The sequence below is a fragment of the Enhydra lutris genome, unplaced genomic scaffold, assembly GCF_002288905.1.
Source record: "Enhydra lutris kenyoni isolate GAN:26980312 unplaced genomic scaffold, ASM228890v2 scaffoldscaffold59, whole genome shotgun sequence".
Classification (NCBI taxonomy): Eukaryota; Metazoa; Chordata; class Mammalia; order Carnivora; family Mustelidae; genus Enhydra; species Enhydra lutris.
In genome coordinates, this window is record NW_019154143.1 from 1,296,741 (window position 1) to 1,318,079 (window position 21,339).

The 21,339-nt window shown below is 42.2% G+C and overlaps 1 protein-coding gene across 1 annotated transcript in view; it reads right to left on the minus strand.

Annotated features, from left to right (window-relative positions):
* LOC111158419 (cysteine rich transmembrane BMP regulator 1) overlaps window positions 1–21,339 on the minus strand; it is a 230,387-nt gene that overhangs the window by 170,455 nt on the left and 38,593 nt on the right. Inside the window, exon 2 of the mRNA XM_022520421.1 lies at window positions 19,629–19,802. Within this exon, the coding sequence (XP_022376129.1) occupies window positions 19,629–19,802 (174 nt within the window). The remainder of the gene's footprint in view (window positions 1–19,628; window positions 19,803–21,339) is intronic.

Below are 21,339 nucleotides of genomic sequence, written 5' to 3' on the forward strand. Positions count from 1 at the left end.
CCTCCGTGCTCTCTGACCACCACACCTGACCTGCGGAGGGTGGAATCAGAGACGAAGCCCTGGCCGGGGCTTCCGCTGTGCAGCTGGCCATGTGCTGAAGCCAGGACAGACTGGGCTCGGGAAAGCAGCTTTCCAACTGCAGAACAGATTCTCCCATTAATCAGGAATGGTCATGGGAGGGAGGATCTGAGCCAGTCAGCTACTGGTCTGGATATTGCTAATAATTTCTCTCTTTGGTTTCTGGAGGATCTGTGCCAGGGTTTCCTCCAACTACATACAGCAACTATGATTTGTCTTTGTTTCTGGAAAAATGGGCAGCAATAATACTGAAATGAAATATGACCAGAGCCAAAAGAGTAAGCTTGAATGAAATTAGGCCCACATAAAATCAAAGACAGGTCAAAAAATACTAAATTTAGTATCTCTCTTCCTTTCAGAGGACAAATAGAGAATATTACAGAATGAGTTACTGTCCTGGTTCTATCACCTAGAAATCTCCAATAAATGACATACTTCTCTCCTTATCAGGTAAATGATAATTAACATTCATCATCATGACCTGAAGTACTTCCAAATTCTGAATGTGTTTTGTACTTAAGGATACTTTCTGAGGACCAATGTATTCAGAGCATCTCCTTATTACCTTCTAATCTGAACCCCTCTGATTACAAGCCTGTAATGGGTCTTCAACGGCTACAAGTTAAAGCCCAATTTTTCTTCGTATTTCATGAGTGATCTCTTATCATTTATTCTTAACCCATCATTTTTTCAGTCATGAGACATTTATTACCATCAAGGTACCAAGCCCCATGTTTGTCTTCCGGGGAAACAGGCAGGCACGCAGGAGAGTAAAACATGGTGTTAAACACGCATACACAGAGCTCCCACCACATCCACACAGAGGTCTTTGGGAGAAGGATTTAAACAAATGGGGTTTCCTCATAAGCTCAAGGGTGCGCCTGAGAAGGGACATGCGTACTCTCAACTCCCTCCACGGGTCTGGGATTCTGGGGCGTGAATGATCATGCCCAAGGGAGGAAACACATGTGGTCATAAACTCAAAAAAAAAAAAAAAAAAAAAGAATCTGAACAATTTTAAAAGGAAGCTAAGCAGATTTTGGGATGTGGGTTTTGTTGACATCCCTGGGAAAGAAGAAACAGAAGCATTTACCAAACTCAGAGGGAGAAACACAACCTCAAATGGAAGAGATTAAGGATTAGATAAACCAGTCAGCGGAAGACCAAGCTGAGTAATGGCCACCAAGAGCCACCAAGTTGGAATCTTTGGAATTTTGCTCATGCGTTCCAGACAGTATAAGACTTTAACAACTTAATTTCCAAATGTCATCACTATATAAAGAGAAGAACTCAAAATCACCTCTCTCCCCTGGTACATTCTGATGCATTTCAAAGGCTAATTTTGATTTCACCCAGCTTTTGCTCAGTCTTCCCCATCTCAGGAAATGATACCAGCTGTTCAAGGCAGAAGCCCAGGGTCCCATGAGGAACCCACAACTGGCCCCCAAACTTAATTAAGTTGAAACTTTGTAACTATACCTCCAAAAGATATACTGAATCCCCTCCCTTCTCTCCAACTCCTCTGGGCACACCCCCTGCTCTGGCTGTAGGATCACCCTCCTGGCTTTCTCTCTTCAGTGCGCTAACCAGTCCCCTGGCTCTACTCCAGCCTCCTCCTGTAAGACCTTCTCCACAGAGCAACACGAGCAGATCTTCTTAAAAACGGCATCCTATCATCTCTGTCTGAAGCTTAAAAACCTTCCAATGGCTTTTGATTATACTTAGAATAAAATCCAAACCCCTGGCTTTATAGTCTTATTTGATTTCAACCCTCCCTGCCTCTCCAACGTCCCCTCAGGTGGCTCTCCTCACCCTTACTCACTACCCACAGCCTACTAAGATCCTGAGCCCTCCAGCTCACAAAGCTCCTTCCCAGGCCGGGTTGCTGAATACGCGCTTCGCTCTGCCTGGAATGTCCCTCCCCAGGCTCCTTGCACAGCTCACTCCCTCGTAACTTTCAGTCCAACTTAAACATCATCTCTTCAGAGACAGACTTTCTCAAACCATCCTACCTCGGTCTTGTTATTCTGTTGTTATCCACCTGCCTGTAGATAATACTTTCATTTACGGCTTTTACTTATTTTCCCAATAAGACTGGATGCTCAAGGGGACTGGGACCTATCTTGTTCACTCTGTACATAGAACCATGTCTGACATGGAGCAGGTTCTCAGTAAGTATCTGTTAAATGAATGAATGAATGAGTGAGTGAATGCAGGAATTAGGGGAAACTACATAGGCATTTGCTAAGCGCAGGGGATTATCCCCTTCAACATGATTTTATAGGATAAACACACTCCATCCATAAACTTTGGATAAAACACAGTTTTGGGAGTCTGAGGGCTTTTGGGAACTACTTTTAAGGCTACTTTTAAGTCTGTTAACGTCTATGCGTAACAATATGGATGTATCCTTTTTTGTGTCAGAACCCCACTGGTTCAGTGCCCCACTGGGCACTGGTAACACCAAAGCCTGGGGTCTGCAGCACGGAGTGGCTAAAGTAACCAGCAGCAAGAGAGGCACAGGCTACCAAACTCAACTCCTGCAAGAGAAGGACACCTGGAGGAAGCTGTTTCGTATTATTCAAAATCTCAGGAAAAGCTTATCGGATGTAAAGCTGAGAGAACACGGAAATGTGAAAATGCCCCCTGCTTACTATTATGATAGGAGTATTTAAGTTAACGGGATGGCAGAAGCCAATGCTCCATTCCCCGAAGTTTTCAGGGAGCTCTCACTGGTGGTAACTGACAATCAGGGCCGCAATGCAGCAGAAAGCAAGCACGAGGTCAAAATATGGGCGTACACTTCAGAGCACTTCAGTTAAACTAGGTTCTCAGCTCAGCTACAGAAGATGCTCTTGAAGAAACACCTTCAAGCAGCTGAAAAACCAGGTAAAGATCCCAAACCACATACAGATGATATAACATGGATACAGTGCTAAAGACCTGAGGTCAAAACAACAGGGCCCCGAGAGCATGACGTCGTGAGTGCATGGATCTGTATGTGCAATGCTGTACGACATCTGTACTTGTGTGCGACTCTGTTTTCTTTCTGGGTCGAGGCTTCCTCTGAAACAGCAAGCCATTCAGGGAGGCCCTGCCTCAGAGCACAGGGCAGAGATCTATTGCTCTTGGCCTCCGGACTGTCCCTTCCAGCTTATGTGAGAAGACCGTGTTGACTGTGCTGCGAAAAAAATTAAAGGAAAGAAAAGCCCTACTGTTGCAACCATGCCAAAAAAGTATAAAGAAACAAACCCAGATGCTAGAATTTAAGGCATTTCCTCTGTTTTGTGACTATGTCCTTTAACTGAAAGTCAACAGAACATTAAAGGGATTAAGCATCCGAAAGCCCAAGCCCGGAGTGGATATTTTGTGGCCCCTCCTGGTTTACACACGCCGGAGACATATATTTAGCTGACATTTTGTACGCATTTATTCAGCAGCATTCAAGGAAAATCACGGTATCGCTTTCAAACAGGACTGATTTAAATTTCTAGTGCTTTATATTACTACAGATTGGTTCGTTTCCCTGACAGCCTGATTTCTTCCACAAAGCCGGTAAGAAAATAAAGTCACTTGTAAGCCCACTGCACATTTACCATCCCCCAATCCCTCCGTATGTCTGGGTTGTCATTTTAGAACTATTTTTTTCTAAGGACATTCATTTATTTTTGATGCTACAGATAACAGTAAATAGTGTGAGATATAATCATTTCATTTCGCTTCTCTTCCAGGAGGTACTTGACGTAAGATTTATAAAGACCTCAAACATGTTTTCTGGTAATAGAAAACAGTACTTCAGCTCATGGGACATATAGCAAAAGCAATCATGTTACATTATGTTCAGAAAATGTCTGTCAAATGGGCCACCGCATTGGGTGGCATGACTCCTATCACAAAGGAATTCTTTGAAACGATGGCAAAACTCTTGATGGAAAGGTTAATATGACTAAAGAGCAGATGACACGAAATCATAGAGCATCAAGTTAGTATGTGCTTTAATTAAAAATTCCTTTGAATTGATGAGTGATACAACTAAGAGATATTCTAAAGATCTAACATCAACTGAGAATAGTAATACACAGCAAAGAACTCAACTGCGGAGCTCTGAATGGCCAAATATGGCGACTCCTGAAAAAAAAAACAAAAACAAAAAAAAAACACAAAAAACCAACAAAAAAACAAGAACACCACTCCCCTTAGGCTGGTCCAGAAATTGGGGCAGCTTTATCCTGCATTGATTCTAACCTTCTTCCTCAGTATTCTCCTTCTCCATATATAGAAAATTGAAATGCAGTTCGTAACAAGTTAACAACCATTCCGTTTCTGTTTATCAGAATTCTGGGTTATTTACTGGAATGTTTTAAATAATTCTGTTGGGAGTCATCATGGTTACTAAAGGACATACCGTCTAATCGTGACCCGTAGCAGCTCTTGTCTACACAGAGGAAGAAAAGCTTTCTGACTTGTTGCTCTAGAAATGTCAACAAAAGGAAGGCAGTTTTTAACTTTATCTCTCATATTTCCCTTGCTACTCAACAGGCTCAGCTTTACCAGCGTGTGGGAAGCAGATAGACAACACAATTTAATAGCAAAGTTGGGTGTGGCTGTTATGGTGATAAGGGAAATGAAACTGGAAGAAGTTGGAATAATATTTATTTGAAGACTCTTGCCTTATCTTCCATAAGCTATTCACAGAGTTCATAATATTACACTAGTTCTTACAAAGCACTGCCGGAACATATAGCCGGGGGTTACATTCCAGGATTAACTTCTACTATCCAAGAAGAGCAAAATTTCCAGGAAACTCTTAATCACAGAATGTTAACACTACTGTCAACACTGTCATATTTAATAACTTCTAGGTAAATACAGACATACACATAACAGGTAGGATAAAAATTATCCTATGGTTGCACTTCTTTCCATGTTTTAATGTTATGTCACCATCTATGTGTTTATATACATCTAGCTATAGAATCATACATGTACATGGAACATGTATGTATACAAGGTACTTCTGGTACAGAAAATAAAGAAATGCACGTAGCAGGATTTTTTTTTTTTTTTACAAAAAAAAACCATGTTTCCTAACACTCATGGGCACACATGATTAAGAGACCCACATGGGATACACTTTCTAGACTGAATGTTTGCTTATTACTGAAATACCCAAAGGACCCCCAAGGAAGCCATTATAATAAGCTCTGAATTTAGGTAGACACGAAGCCAGGCCAGGAGGCATGAAAAAACACATAGGTAACATTTTTGGGAAGTTCCATGTCGCACTGAGGTGTGACACCACGGCCTAATTTCCTTTGAATAATTTCTGACAGAACAGAAACAAACTGGCTCTCGGTCAGAAGGCACTCAAGAAGGTTCCACTGTGATTAGCAATGAGAATGCCAAAAGGCACCGAGAACATATAAATGCAGTAATATTATATCTTCTCTTTACTACCGCAGATATAAATATCACTTTAAATGCTACAGGGAAGGTAGTTAGAGAGTGTGAAAACTTCGCTAATTGCCCAGATCTGGGTCAGGCACAACTGAGACCATTAGATTTTGTTTCACAACTTAGAGAGTAAGCAAGCAAGGTGCCCTGAGGCCATAGCAGGACTGCCATGGGACAGGTCACCAGGGCCCTGGCTCAACCTAGTTTCAAGGATACTGGCAGAAGCCCCTCTAAATGCACCTCTGCCATGAGCTCAAACTGCACCAAAACACTGAAACACAGGCATCCCTTCACCTTGCAAAAACGACACCTGATATTTACAAAGAGCTCCATGAGGCACACTGGACTTTTTTGCCAAAGAAACAGGAATAGTAAATAATGGTTTTATATAAGATAAATAGATAAACAAGGTCAAAATGTATTCTAGATATATCTCCCCTCCCTTCTGTTAAGGGGACAACCAGTGGTCTTACCTATCTTTCTAATTTCCAGGATCTTTACTCTCAATGACAGAACATGGGAACAGATTTTGAAGAGAAAAAAAAAAAAAAAAATTTTTTTTTCATTTTCCAAACCGGGTAAAAGAAGAAAGAAACCACATAAACTTGAGAAGAACATGATAAAATATGAGTTCATTTTATTGACACATAGCTTTTCTCTCAGTCTATAAAACTTGGATTTTTATCTACAAACATATGGATATATTAAGAAGAAGCATCAATTTTTTAACAGCATTAAATTCTTGTATTGTTCTTTTGTTAGTGGAACAGGAAAAGAAAGGCTACTGATAAGGAGAAAGCACTTTACTTGCTTTTCGGGAAATTAAAAAAAAAATTCCAGCAACAGAAGAATAATGAAGCGTAGGAAAACTGGGAAGTTGTCAGCCAGGAACAAAAAACACATCTACAATTTAAAGGGACATTCCAGTCTCCTACAAATTCATGCAAATATTAATTCATCACGTGTTAATTCCTTCCCTCTTCCAGCTTTACAGGCACTGCTTCTAGCTGTTACTTCCTCCCAATGCAAAAACATTAGCAACAGAAGCAGGAAGTCAGAAGCAGGAAGGCCCACAGTAAGAGTACAGCCCCAGCTTCAAATGGATCAACAACCAATGTGAATCCATTATTATCTGAGAGCATGCACCAGTAAAAGAATGGCCTCACAGTTTTCAAAATCACTCAAATGCTCAGAACAGCATGCTTAGTGGTTGGTTTAAACTAGGGAATGAGTCACATCTTATTTTTATTAGAATATTTCTTTAAAGAGCTTCAATATTGAATTTTAGTGCTCTTAAATACCTTTCTTGAGAAAGTTATATATTTCACAAAGAAGACAGAAGCACCAGTTCTAGGAGTAAACATAATATGCCTATGAATCATACAATAGCTTTTAACCGAATTAATGTGAGCTTTGATTTATTTGTTTCCCAGGATCTTCTAGAAGGTCTCCCGTGCACAACCACATTCAGACTGGGAAGGGCCACGGAGTTATTACAGCCATCTTCTCAGGGCACAATCCTTTCCACATCACCTCAAATGCAGCCATGCAGCTGGGCTGGCCCCAGGCCCACGCTCCCCAGGTGTGGGTACTTGCTCTTGGGAAGGGGCAGGACTGACTTCCGGGATCCCTGCTCCATCCTGAAGAGCCTTCCTATGTCTGGACTGAAGGCCTTTCATAGACGCTTTTTTTTTTTTTAAGATTTTATTTATTTATTTGACAGACAGAGATCACAAATAGGCAGAGGGGCAGGCGGAGAGAGAGGAAGGGAAGCAGACTCCCTGCTGAGCAGACAGCCCGATGTGGGGCTCGATCCCAGGACCCGGGATCATGACCTGAGCTGAAGGCAGAGGCTTTAACCCATTGAGCCACCCAGGTGCCCCCTTTCATAGGTATTTCACAATTAGAAAGGATTAAAATGCAAGCTCTGGCCGAGGTAACATTCTAGAGTGTAATCAATCAACGAGAGTAAATAATTTAACATTTTGTCTAGATTACAGGAGCTGGCAATAAAGAGAGAAAGAGAATGCCAGGTTTCTGAGGTGGGAAAAAACAACAACAACAACAACAAAAAAAACTGAAAGAATGGGGCGGCCATAGAGGGAAAAAGACAAATTGGCGATTTTCACCATTTTCACTTAAGGCTGGCTCCATTAACCTTCACTAAGAAGTGGAAGAAACTGTAGCTTTGACTCAAAGTCTATCTTTCTGTGTGACTGCATGCATTCAGCCCTGTCCCCTTACATTAATAAATTTCTCTGTTGTTTTAAAAATTAAAACCCTCTTGGGGCGCCTGGGTGGCTCAGTGGGTTAAGCCGCTGCCTTCGGCTCAGGTCATGATCTCAGGGTCCTGGGATCGAGCCCCGCATCGGGCTCTCCGCTCAGCAGGGAGCCTGCTTCCTCCTCTCTCTCTGCCTGCCTCTCTGCCTGCTTGTGATCTCTGTCAAATAAATAGATAAAATCTTTAAAAAAAAAAAAATTAAACCCCTCTTTATTCAAAAAAGGTTTGTTTTGTTTTGTTTTAAGAGGATCTCTTACTCATGGTAGTAGTAACTACATAATACTGGCAAGGCTGGAAAAAGGTTAAAAATCAGAGTTTCTACCAGAGAATCCTTACCTATATTGATACAGTTATAAGGACATCTGAAATGATCACTTTTTGATGGACTGCAAATTAAAACCATCAGCTTTGCCAGAGTTGTCCAAGATCCTAGATTACGGTTTTGGAATACTAATTACACTAACTAATGAGGTTTTAATGGCCTGAGTTTGGGAATGACAATTCCTGAAGGCCCACACCCTCTGGGCAGTTGATGGGGACAGCTGGGCCAGGGGCAGGAGGACACAGAAGGTACAACTCCAACTCTTCTATGGGGAGTGGTCAGGCTCCCTCTGTGGCAGCTCAGAAGGCCAGGATTCCAATCCTTTGCTCCTGTCGGGAAAAACCCTTGTGGGGGCCGGGATTTAGCAGGACACAGCTGGGCAATGCAGCAACTCAGCGGCTCTTCACAACAGAGCGCACGCCAAGCCCTGGGAATAACGGAAAGGTCACCTACAGCCAAGTCCGAAACCACAAATATGCAAGGGCCGGCTCAGGGTTACCCAGAAGCTGAAACGTTCACCTGCTAAAGGCAAGCCTCAGACCAAAGTTTCTTAAGCGTTTCTGGTAGATGGAAGTAGAAAAGCTTGGCCCCCAAAGAATACCCTTTCTCTAACTGAAAGCATCAGGTTCTTTTTTGTCCCTTTAATACTAAGTGTGTTTTAAAAAATATAAACTAAGTGTATGGTATTTAATCTTGAAACAAGCATACTCTTGTAGCAAAAATCGTTCACCTACAACTTCTGGAACTCTTGTACCAACGTGGGAGCAGATATAGACGGGAAGGGGACAGACAGACGTCTGGGCTCTACATAATTTGGACAGAAGAGATGGCTTGAGAGCACAGAGAATGAGTTAAAGCAAAGAAGGGGAGGAGACATTAACAAGTGGTACAGAACATTATTGGCTATTTACATTTAACTGCATAGAAAATATCATTCTAAGGGTCAGACTGAAGGTTTCTTTACACCATTTCCTGGAACCCTAATGCGGCTGAATAAAACACTCTTCTGCACAAACACAGACAGACACACTCCCCTCCTAAGCACTAGGATATAAAAAATTTCCTCATAACAGGTTTTGTGTGTGTGTGTGTTTTGCTAGGCACAAGAAATCACAACAACCAGAAGGTCACTGTATGACTTCCAACAGTTAAAATGCAGGTATAATTATTCAAGCAACTGTTCCTCTCCAACTGGTCTCATGCCAAATTCCTTGAGTTTCCTGTTTTGATTTCCCAGATATTTGAAACTGGTTTCCGCCTTTTGGTAGCCCTTTTTTTCCCCTTTACCAGTTATCAAGACATCAAAACAACAATTTGTAACTATAGCATAAAATTCTAAAATACTGATTTAGTTGTCAATCTAAATACGAAAGTCTACTACTTATGAAAATAAATAATGGTGTCTATGCTTTCCTTCCCTATGGCATGGCTGGAATCTAAAATGAAATACATATATTTAGATTTTAAAGTCACCTTAAATATTTGCTCCAAAACAGAAAAGGTAGATCAAATTACTGATTTCTGATGGTTTTACAAAGCGAGGGGACAGCAACAGAGGTTTAATGTCGCGTGAGAGCCTTACTGCCCTCATTAAGTATGCGTCTTTGAGGACACTTGGACTGCTAAGGGGAAAACCAAAATCGGGGACCTTGATGGTAATGAGGACCCTCAGCCACCTGGAAGGTAGAGTTAAGTGGCTTCTTCTCCTTGGTCATGTGTCTCCATACCTGCAAGTCCTGTAAACTGAATACCTTGAAAAACCTACCCTAAGAAAAACAATCTGCAATGTGTAATTTTAATGAAGCACGTGACTAACTTAGAAATTATGAATTGGTGGAAGTCCTGGAGTAGGGCAGGCCCAGCCCCTGCAATGCAGCGCGCTTGGCTTCCAGAGAAGGAAGAGCCAGAGCCTGACAGGTCAGCTTCTTGTTGACTGTTATTACTTCGGTAGTAAGTACATATATTCCATTATCAAGGATTATATAAAGGCCAAGTACTTCCCAAAGGTTCTTCCCCTAAAATGTTCTACACTCACCCCATTTCTATCCTCCCTTCTACCAAGCTGTAAGGACTTAATAAATTTAACTCTGCTCTATCATAATCTTACAGTCTACAGAAGTTATATTTTGGGGAAACATATGATTTGACTTTCAGTGCCCCAGATCCTGTGAATTAATGATTACACTGGAACATTTTTACTACAATCAATATTATGTAGTAGGAAAGATTTGGGGATAATGACATTTAATACCACGTAGATCGATATAATTAAAAAATCCACAGACCAAAGACCAAATAGGTGAACTTCTAGAAAGAATCACCTCTACTAAAAGCTATTTCTCCTCAGCATCCAAGTCTTGGGATTTGTTTAGCTCTTCATCGTGTGATCCTACGTGTGGACGATGAAATACTTCTACTGGGTTTTAACTTCTTTTAATATTTACTTGGAAAAAAGTTTTAAAAATTATATGATAAAACCATTGCTATGTATTAATGTTTGAAGACAGGCTTTATGACAGATGCTCTGTATTTAAAAACAATGAAAGTAGTAGAAATCAAGAGTAAGTCCAACGATCACTTAAAAATAAGATGTTCTTTCCGCGGGAGACGGATTCGCATCAACCTTCCAGGACTGCTGCTCAGTTCAGGAAAGAACTAGCAGCACAGCCTCTCCTGGGGGCTCCCAGGAAATGCAGACTAGTCCAGTCCCTGTAAATCAAAACCTCGGTGTGTCCACTAAGCCCTCTCAATTCTAAGGAACCTAGGGAACTCCCTGTGCACCTGGCACCCAGACCTCCCCATGGACTGCGAGCCCCATGTGGGAACATGGGTCAGGGCAGAGCCGGGTGCCTCGGTCATCTTTGTACTTATAATGGGATGGCAGCAGACGTCCTGCTATGGCGGACAGTGTCTCCATCCCACACAGTGCCAGTGCCCAGAGGGTCAGGAGGGAATTCTGTTGCACTATCTCAAAGACAGACGGATGTTTAATAACGTGCCCATCTCCATTTGATCACATTTCCTTGAGTATTGTGAGTGTGTGTGTGTGTGTGTGTGTGATCCCTATAGCACAAAACGTTTGAGAAAAAAGTTCTGTGGATAAAAGGATTCAGTATCTGATTTCTTTCTACATACTAATTAAATTTTTGTCTACTAACAAATATCACAGATGGCATCACAAGGCGCTCTCTCTGATGAGGCCACACACAGCACAGGTTGTACCGTGGGCTAGACTGAGAAAAAGATAAGAATAAAATGTAGCACTTACACTTGTGTGAAAAAAAAAATAAGGGAAATGTAAAACGCTAAAAATGGAATAATAAGCCCACATAATATTAACATTTCCTCAGGTACGACTGAAAGAGTAAATTTAGATCACAGAATAATTAATAAAAATTGAGGTTCTGAAGCAACTGTTATTTAGGTTTTTAAAAACTGAGAGGAAAAATTCTGTAAAACAGAAGTCATTTGTCTGTATCGAAATTAGTTTAGCATCAGAACATATAGCCATATAATGTAAATGTTCCTCTTGTTTTAAGCAGAAGAGAAAAAAATACAAGTATCTAACTAGCTACATAAATTCTCTCATCTTTTTTCTTTTTTTAAAGATTTTTTAATTTATTTACTTGACAGAGAGAGAGAAAGCACAAACAGGGGGAGCAGCAGGCAGAGAGATGGGGAGAAGCAGGCTCCCTTCTGTGCAGGGAGCCTGACGGGGCCTTGACCCCAGGACCCTGAGATCATGACCTGAGCTGAAGGCAGATGCTTAACAGACTGAGCCACCCAGGCGTCCATCTCTCATCTTTTTTTCTAACCTTTAATTTTTGCCTAAACATATACAGTCCATGCAACATAAGTTTACAGAACAGATAAATGCTTAAAGAAAAGACATCATTTAAGACAGTTATAAAATATCTTTAAAAAAATTAAGAGCAAGTTCCCGTAGCCTATCTAAAATGTGATTCTGTTTACACCTTTCTATCTGCACCTTTAGGGTCATTTAGAATATGGCCCCTCAGTTAAATGCAAAACAAAGTCAAACTGGCAGACTCAGATGTAGTGGCAGCATGTGCTCAATACTTACTTTCTGAATTAATAAATGAATAGAGAACAAAGATGAATGAAGAAAGAAAGCAGCTCCGAAGTGAAAGAAGGAACCTCAGAAGGTTACAGACAACGTTGAGAGGATTCTTCTGGACTGAAAGTGGCTACAATTTTTGTGCTCTTTCCTTACTTTCCCATCCAACTGTTTACTCGCCTTAGCATCCTACCCTGGACGGCTCTGACCTCAGGTATGGGTCTGACCAGACCCACTCCTGTACTCTCAAACACTTTAAAGGCTTTTCTGAATAAGGGAGTACAAATCAGTCAATCCACCAATAATTGATCATTAAAATGATATATACTCCATTTTATACCTCCCACTCCCAGGGGCAGCGACACTTGTGTTTAAGGCTAACTTGGGACTGGCCGCCAGCAAGGGTTCCTAGCCTTCCCCTCCCTGTGATGAGGGAACACTTCCTGCACTGCCATCTGCACCTGCAGTGTGCCAACACGGCCAGCCATGTGTGTCGTCTGTGGAGCACACACACTACTGTCTCATTAAACTTCCTAAAAACACTCACACTCCTCACATCGTTTGCGTACTCATTAACAGCACGACACTCTCGCTGGGAAGATGACACACAATCCTTATCTCCAGCCCAGATCTCTGAGGTCCAGACTCCTAGGTCCTGTCTTCCCCTTGATCCAACAGACACCTCAAACACAACAAAACAAACTCAACAGCCACCTCATCCAGCCTCCCATAAAGCTGCTCTCCTTGTGGTCCACATTCTAATAAATAACACCACTAAACAGCCTGACCTCCATGCCCTCTTGAGCCTCTAGCTTGACAATCACCCCCTCCTCCCCAAATTTGGCCATCTTCAATTTCCTCATGCTCCAAAGTCAATCAGCCACTAAAGCTCACTACCTTGACCACTGTAATTTCCTCCTAATCTGCACTCTTCTGTCCATCCTCTCTTTTCTAGCTCCAAGGCTGTTCTCTCTCTCTCTCTCTCTCTTTCTCTCCCCCTTTCTGTTGAGCCACCCAACATACTTCTCACAGCTGAACTCGGTTCCCAAGTCCTCCACAAAGTCTTCCTTGATTCATCCGGCTTATTAATGTTGAGTTTTTGTCTACTCCATATATAAGATGATGATGTAAAGTATCACATCCCAGTTTCTTTGATTATCTTGTCTCTAAAATATCTTGTAGAGAAAAAGTGATTAAATGAAGCCCCAAATTATAAACCATTTAATGTTACCACAAATGCTTTTAGCTAAACTAAAGGAGGAATTTCTTAAACCCTAATCTTCCTCCTTTTGCAAAATATTCATTGTGTCTCCAAATAGGAGTAAATTTCACATTATCTATACTATCCCAGTAATCCACATGATGAATATGCAGCAATGCCTAAAAAGTTTATTTAAGAACACACTTTATGGATCCCACACAGGTATCCCTTCAGCTAGTCTCCTCTGTGTGGACTGGGTTTTAATTTTTCTCTAGAATCTCTCAACAAAGTTATACCTTCTTGAAGAAAGGAAGGGCTGACCTCTTCTCAGGGATATATACCTTTGTAGTCCTCAGTATACTTACCGCTGAGCTTGAATTCCACTTACTGAGTTAATTACATAAAAAAATAGCTTAAGTGACAAATAGCTCTACTTGGGTGTCAGATTTAATTTGTCCAAAACAAAACTCTTGAATCTTCCTTAAATCTACTCCTGCTCCTAGGAAAGGGCACCACGTTGCTTAAAACCCAGCATCTAAGAGTACTCCTTGATTCCGCTTTCCCTTACCCCCAATGCGTAATCCATCAACAATTCTAGTTCCAGATTATATCTCAAATCCACCCATCCCTTCATCTCCAGCTCTGAAGTCTGAGGCACCATTACCTCTTCCCCGAACTACTGAAAGAACCCCTACCTGCCATTCAGTTCCCATTCTTGCTTCCTGAGGCTTCCCACAAGTCTCTGCCCCACCAGACACACTGTTGAACACACACAAAGCAAATAATGCTATTCCTGTTCATAACCCTTTAACAGCTTTTAAAAATAGCTTTCCTATGTCCTCATGATAAAAGCCATTCAGTCTAACTTACAAAGCATTATGTGATCTAACCCGCATCCTCCTCTTCCTCTCCCATAACATTCCAGTCTCATGGACCTTCTTGTTTTTTCTTGCTATTCCTCCAACACACCAAGCTGGCTTAGAACTTTCACCTCTGTGGTTCCCTCTGACTGGAATTCTTTCCTGTCAGAGCATCCTAAATCTGATACTCTCTTACATTCAAATTTTAATACAAATGCTCTCCCTTCATGGAAAACTTCCCTGACCTCTGTATCTAAAAGCAATTTTCTCACTAACAGTAATTCTCATATCATCCTAATGACTGTTTTTCAGAGCTCCCATCCCATTAGACAATATTTTCTGTTCATGTCTGTGTTTCCATGTGATCCCCTCCTTCTGAATGTCAGCTCCATGACAGCTGTATCCCCATCCCAGAGATCTGTGCCCAGCACATATTAGGCACTCAATAAATATTTGTCGGATGAATAAATGTCTGAATGTTTTCCAGGGTGTTTTTCATCCTTCCTGAACTCGGTTTCATATTTCTGACTACTTTTTGAGTTTCTGACCACTCTGAACTATAATAATTTTTTTTAGAAAATAAAAGCCACTGACCGCAGCACCGAGTCATATGCATACCTGAAGGTCCACCTCACTCGCTGCACCATGGAAATCTTTGGTGGCCACCCTGACTATGGTTATTAAGCTCGGAGTGGCTCCTCCAGAGAACCGGGCAGCTGCAGGGACTGGTACTGCTCTTGCTACTTTCGTCCCCTCCTCTGATGATCCATCAGTTTAACTTTTGTGAAGTTCGGCACAACATTTTACCAAATCAAGAATGAACAGAGAGTGGAGCATAAAATTATGAGCTTCGTTAAGATCAAGGTGGGGCGACCTGCAGGTCATTCCCTTTATCAGACTTCCTCCTCTTTGGAGAAACAGAGGATTCTGACAAGCCGTTCCGCACAGTGCCAAGGTCGGCTGTTACCCAGTGTCCTGCTGCCTCTACATTTGTGACCAGCTGATCTCACGGGGACGTGTTCATGGATTTTAGGCAAGAAAACGTGGTAAAATCCCGGACCAACTCCTTCCCTTTTAAATGGAACTTGTTTAATGCCCAGAAATTGTGAGTATTCTTCATCAGTCTATAAATATGATACTGAAATGCCCTTCAATGACTTCCACACATTTTTTCTAAATGTTGCTGCGGTTATGTTTAGAACTCATGCTCAGAATTTACTCTCAAAGCACAGAAGTGGAGACACGTGCTTTCTCATTACGCTCTGGCAAGAATACTCCTCCTCCCACCCCACCCCCGGCCCTGCACACTTGAACACTAGAAACCACCTGGAAGAATAGACCTACACAGAGGGCTTTAGCTAGAACAAACTACTTATCTTCCCACGAGAGAACAACAAGAATCAAGTCTAACCTACTAACTAGTAAGTCTAACCTACTAACGATGAGGTCATTCATCATTACTGGACTCATCCTCACTGGGCTCGGCAAAATTGTCCATGCCCTGCACAACCCTCCCGCCCACCAAGTCCTTCTACTGAGCCTTCTGGAACTAACAGTCATCACCACAGTCCCCTCTGGCATCCTTCTCCCCTCACCTCCATGTTTTAATGGAAATACAGGTACCCACTGGTTCCTTGGTCCCCCAAAGTCCTCACATGTAGGGGTGGCTTCCTTTCCCACACTCTACAAACCTGAGGCTGGAGCGGTTTCCCCTCTGTTCTCACTGTCCTTTCAGGTCACTCTTCCCGCCCCCCTTTAAAAAATGAAACCTTGTTCACGTGAAGCACATGCGATGGGATTGTGGACGTGCTGCAGGGAGCTGTGTCATCCTCATTTCCTGCTCCTGTCCTTCCTGGCACAGGTCACGCACGACCACCGACAAGACTCCTGCATGACCTGGATCTTAGACCTCCCCTTCCTATCAGACACACCAGGAAACGTCCTAACCCCAGTTAGATGCCCCTGTCCACCTACACTGCGTCTGCACTGGAGCTGGAAGAAGCAACGACTGTGTTGGGGATGGCCCTTCCAACGGGTATGTGCGTGCCTCCAAGCTGCAGTGAGCTGCCCGTGCTGGTGGGCGAGTAGAACCTGCGTTCTTGGTTAAGGCACTCGTCCCCTCTCTCGGAGGTCTAGTTCACATCCTCCTCCTCAGTATTTCACACCTCCTCTCCCACTTCAGTGTCAGCTGACAACCTTGTTTATCGTGTCTGAGAAAAAGAAACAATTTTGCTCCTCTCTCCAACACTTGGCTCCTACAATGAGTGCTATCTTGCTTTTTACTAGATCATTCTTGCCATCATTCAAACATGCATATCCTCATATTTCCTCATTCAAATATGCATACCCTCTTGACCCTCTACGTCCCTAAAGCAAACACCCCGTCATCCAGTTCCACTTCAGCACAAACATCTCAAAAGCGTCCCCACCTCCGTGACTTGGACTAGCATTCTTGTGCTATTTCAGGTGGGAACCCTAGAATCATCTTTGTGCATTTCTATCCCTGTCTCTCAGCAAAATGGTGTGTATGCGCCTCTTCCCTGCTGTCTCCCTGCTGGTCCCCAGTTCAGCCTCCAGTGGCACCATGTCTAAGTACCTGAAATAGCTCTCCAGGGAGCCTCCAGAGCGCAGTATCTCCCCTGCTAACCCACTCCGCATCCCCCCAGAGCCGCCATCTGCCCATAGATCGAGGGCCTCGCCGGGCTCTGATTCTCTCTGCTCATAAACCTGCAATGGTTCCTGAGAGTTCCTAGGACCAGACCTAAGCTCCCTCTGAGATGCGAAGACACTCTGTCCTCCAGTCCCAGGTTGCTCCCCATCTTTAGTTCCTCTGACCTATCAACATAAAAGCTTTTAGATCACCATCCCCTGTGTCTTACATAAGTCATGTAAGTCCTACTTCAAAGTTTCATTCTTTTGTCCATATTGTTTTCCTTCCCAGAACCCATCACCACGCAAATTCCAAACTGTTCAGACTCCACCCCCTCCAGGACACCTTACCCTACAATTCCAGGTCACACTTTCCCGGTCTTAAATTCCTAGAAGCATTCTAAACTTCATTGCTTTTAAGGACTCCAATAGTATACAGTACTGTATCACCACTAATTCTTACATATGCCAATACACACTCGACTACCGGCAGGGCTTTCTCCTTCCAACTTGTTTCTCAGAAGGAAATCCCCTAATACTGACTTCTTACAAGATTTTGAATATTGCAGGGTGCTTTATTTTGAAAAACCAAAGTACTCTTTGTAGAAGATAAATTAACTTTAAATGAGCTCAACCAGTTCTACTTTTGGATTATATAGAGGTCATCTAACAGAATCTGTTTAAAAAAACAAAAAGTAAAGAAATTTAATCAGCTACAATAATTACTCCTGAGGGAATGCTCTCAAAATTGGAAGTGCTGGATCTTGTACACAATCTACTTAGAATCACTTTAAAAATCAATGCCGTTGGGGCGCCTGGGTGACTCAGTGGGTTAAAGCCTCTGCCTTCAGCTCAGGTCATGATCTCAGGGTCCTGGGATCGAGCCCCGCATCGGGCTCTCTGCTCGGTGGAGAGCCTGCTTCCCCCTCTCTCTCTGTCTGCCTCTCTGCCTACTTGTGATCTCTGTCTGTCATATAAATAAATAAAATCTTAAAAAAAAAAAAAATCAATGCCGTTAATCTCCACATTGTAAAGATCATAAATATACACATAACTAATTTAAAAAATGCAACTGTCCCACTTTTATGTGAAAAGACACTGAATTTTGAACAAAACTTCTTGTGATAACTTAGATTCACAACCTGCTGCATGGCAGACCATTCAGTTGGTGAAGACGGCCTGCTGGGGAGCAAGGCGTTTAGGGACCTGGAAGGGAGCCTGAACAAACATGGTGGCAACAACAGAGATACATTTGAAACGTTTTAGGGGGTTGGGGGGGGGAACATTTTTGTGAAATATAAGAGTGGCAAAAATCGTCTAAATTGTTGTATCATTTTATTTCAGATCATGTGATTTTCAGTATTATAAGAAGTAAATTATTTAAATAGATATTTGACCACTCCATGTATATCCCTGCAAGTTTATTTATGCTAAAATTGGCAAAATACTCTTTTCTCTTTTTTGACAAGCAATGGGGTAGGGACAGGGGTTAGCAAAGAGCCACAAGATGATAAGAATGAACTAGGTTACATGTTGTCCAATGTCATGATGTAGTAGGAAAAATACTTTACGTGGTTCGTCCTGGGCTTATTACTGAGCAATGGCATGGAGCTCAGCTTTCCAGTTTTCTAATTTAAGGGCCAGACTAAATGTTACCTAACTAAGACTCTCTGTAGTTCTAAGATTTTACTTTTACTGTTTCCTACTATAATCTCTTTTAATGCTTCAGCAGCATTGGTAAATACAAAGAGAAAAACTATTTTAGAGGCTGTCATAAATTTTGCTTTCTTTATTACCATTTAACAGGAACTGGAAACTTAATACAATTCAAAAACTTCAGTCTTCCTATACTGCCCTTATGAGATCTCACATATCCTCACTATTCCAAACCGATTACCAATCTCTCCACCCTAGAATGACATCATGCTAGAGATAACAGGTATACTTAAGAAAGTCTGGCTCCGCTCTTTTTGTTCCACATGAGGAACATGGAGCTAGGACAGAGTTTCATGCCAGTCTGGGGCCTTATCCTTTGTTAATCCTGGTTTCGAGCCATGGTACCAAGCTCTGGGCATGCCACTCACAGTTACTGTAGCTAGGAATCATACTTCCATGTCTCCAATCTATTGCCTAGGTTTTCTGCAGGAATGTACAAAAGTTATAGGCCATAGGAGCACAATTTTGTTATTTTAATGTAATGTCTGACTTCATTCCACAGGAGAACCACAAACGACCCATCCACACCTAAGTGGTTTTGCTCCACGGCAAAACCCACCTAAGCCTTCAGCCATCCCTGTGCAATCCTCCCATCTCTGCTAAAGAGACACACTTTTTTGCCAGATGAGCTGCATTTCTCATTAGCACTCCCCTCGTGGAGCGCCCTGCTACAGTAAATCAAGCGGAACGGAGCTGGCGACAACAGATGCCCATCGCGAGCACACCGCTTGTGAAGTCATGCCGTATGCAGAGGTGACCTAAGCAAGCTGGCGCAAAGCACCCTGCTCGTGAGCCACAGCATTACCAAATGCACAGCCCGCAGGACCCGCAGACGCACATGGCACACACATATACACACCATCCCATCAGTCATCAGGTGCTTCTTGTTTGGGACTATAAAAGGTACCCGTCTCTGTAAGCGTGTCTCTGCCTCTTCGAGCTCCAACACGACACAGCGCGAAGCCTGACAACTGGGAATCAGTACTTACCTTCGATCCTCTTCAAAGCTGAAAGGCACATATCCTTCCTGGGAAACTCAAAGGGATTGTTGCAGGTGCGAATGGTGTCACATTCACATTTCCCGTTGATTATATTGCATCCAGAGACAAGGTTCTCGTTGCAGGGTTCAAAACCAAGCAGCTGGTCATCGTCCCAGTTCTCGTCTGTAAGACAATGAACAACCACAGAATATTGCTTGCAGCTTCATTCCAAGGCCTGTCTGAAAGCAAAAATGTGCAAAGATGTCAAGATTAACACCTGACACTGACGCCTTGATTTATGAAAGATGGTTTTGGCTGCAGTGTGACCAATGAATGAAATCCAGCCTCCGAATAAGTGAGAAAAAGGAAACAGAGCCATACATGTAGACATTAAATAACCACATACACAAACGTGTATGATCAAAACCCACCACTTCTCTTATGTGTTATTTTACAAGGATTCCTGGATTTTCCTGCTTTCAATAAAATTACAGGAGACACTTCTGTCAACTTACAAAATGATTCAAAAACACCCACAGTTTTTTGTTGTTGTTGTTTTTTTTTTTTTTTTCAGGCCATCTGGTAGAGGCAAGCTTTGGGTTTAAAACAGCTGGCAATTTAATACATCAAGACAGCTAATCAGCATAAAACCTCAGATACCGCCAAAGAATGGAGAATGGATACAGCGGTAAAGGAGTCCTCCAACGCATTTCAGCTCAGATGCTAATGTCCACCGGGCCCAAAACCAAAGCCAGAGAGGACAACGAAACTGAGGGCTACAGCTTAGGGAGAGGCTAAGGAAGTCACATGCTGAAGCTGGGACCAAAATCACTATCCTGGTCATGGAATGATAGGAGTAGACTGTAAGAAACAAAGCAGATTTCAAAATTATGTTCATGGGCTCCAGCTCAGACGAACGAAACACGGAACAAGCACGACAGGACCGTCGGCCAACTCAATCCTGAATGGTATTTCTCACAGCTGAAACACCTCTTACAGGCAATCAGACTATTTATGAGTCTTTGGGGCACTGTATGCATTTCCCCCCTCTTAACATGATCTTTAATAGACACTTTGTCGTACCTTAACTAGGTACTACCTGTTAAACAGTAAACATGTTCCTGATAACCGTATCTGGAGAGAATTTTTTAAAGTACTTGAATTTAAGATACCTTAAACCTGCTGCTCACACAAAGGCAGGTATAAAACCACCCTGAGAATGTGTTTTCGTAGAAGACAGTGTAAACAGATGGCTGTAATTCTTTTTACAGCTGAAATTTTACTTCTGGTGACATCACTGACTTAATGCAAAAGACTGTTCTCCCTTCCTGAAATAAGTAATTTTTTTGTCAAGGGGTCTTTAGAAAGATATCACTTACAATATAAAGAGCTTCATAGCAATTCTTTGAAAACCTCTTCTGTTCTGATTTCAGGCTCATTTCCTTGATGAAAGTCTCCAGCTCTTAGTAAAACGACTTTACAAGTTTAAACAAAAACACAATTAATCTGTTTTAAGATGTTTTCCTGTTTAGCCTATATTTGGTTTTTAGAAATAACATGTAAACACACAAAGGTACATTCCTACCTTCAAAACAACACTGAAATTTACTAAATTATCCTGAAAGGAAAACCAGAAAAGAACATAATGAAAGAACTTGACGTGGGAAAGTGGTTAATAATTTAGGCTTCAGTTATAATACAGAATACATTGGACATTTCC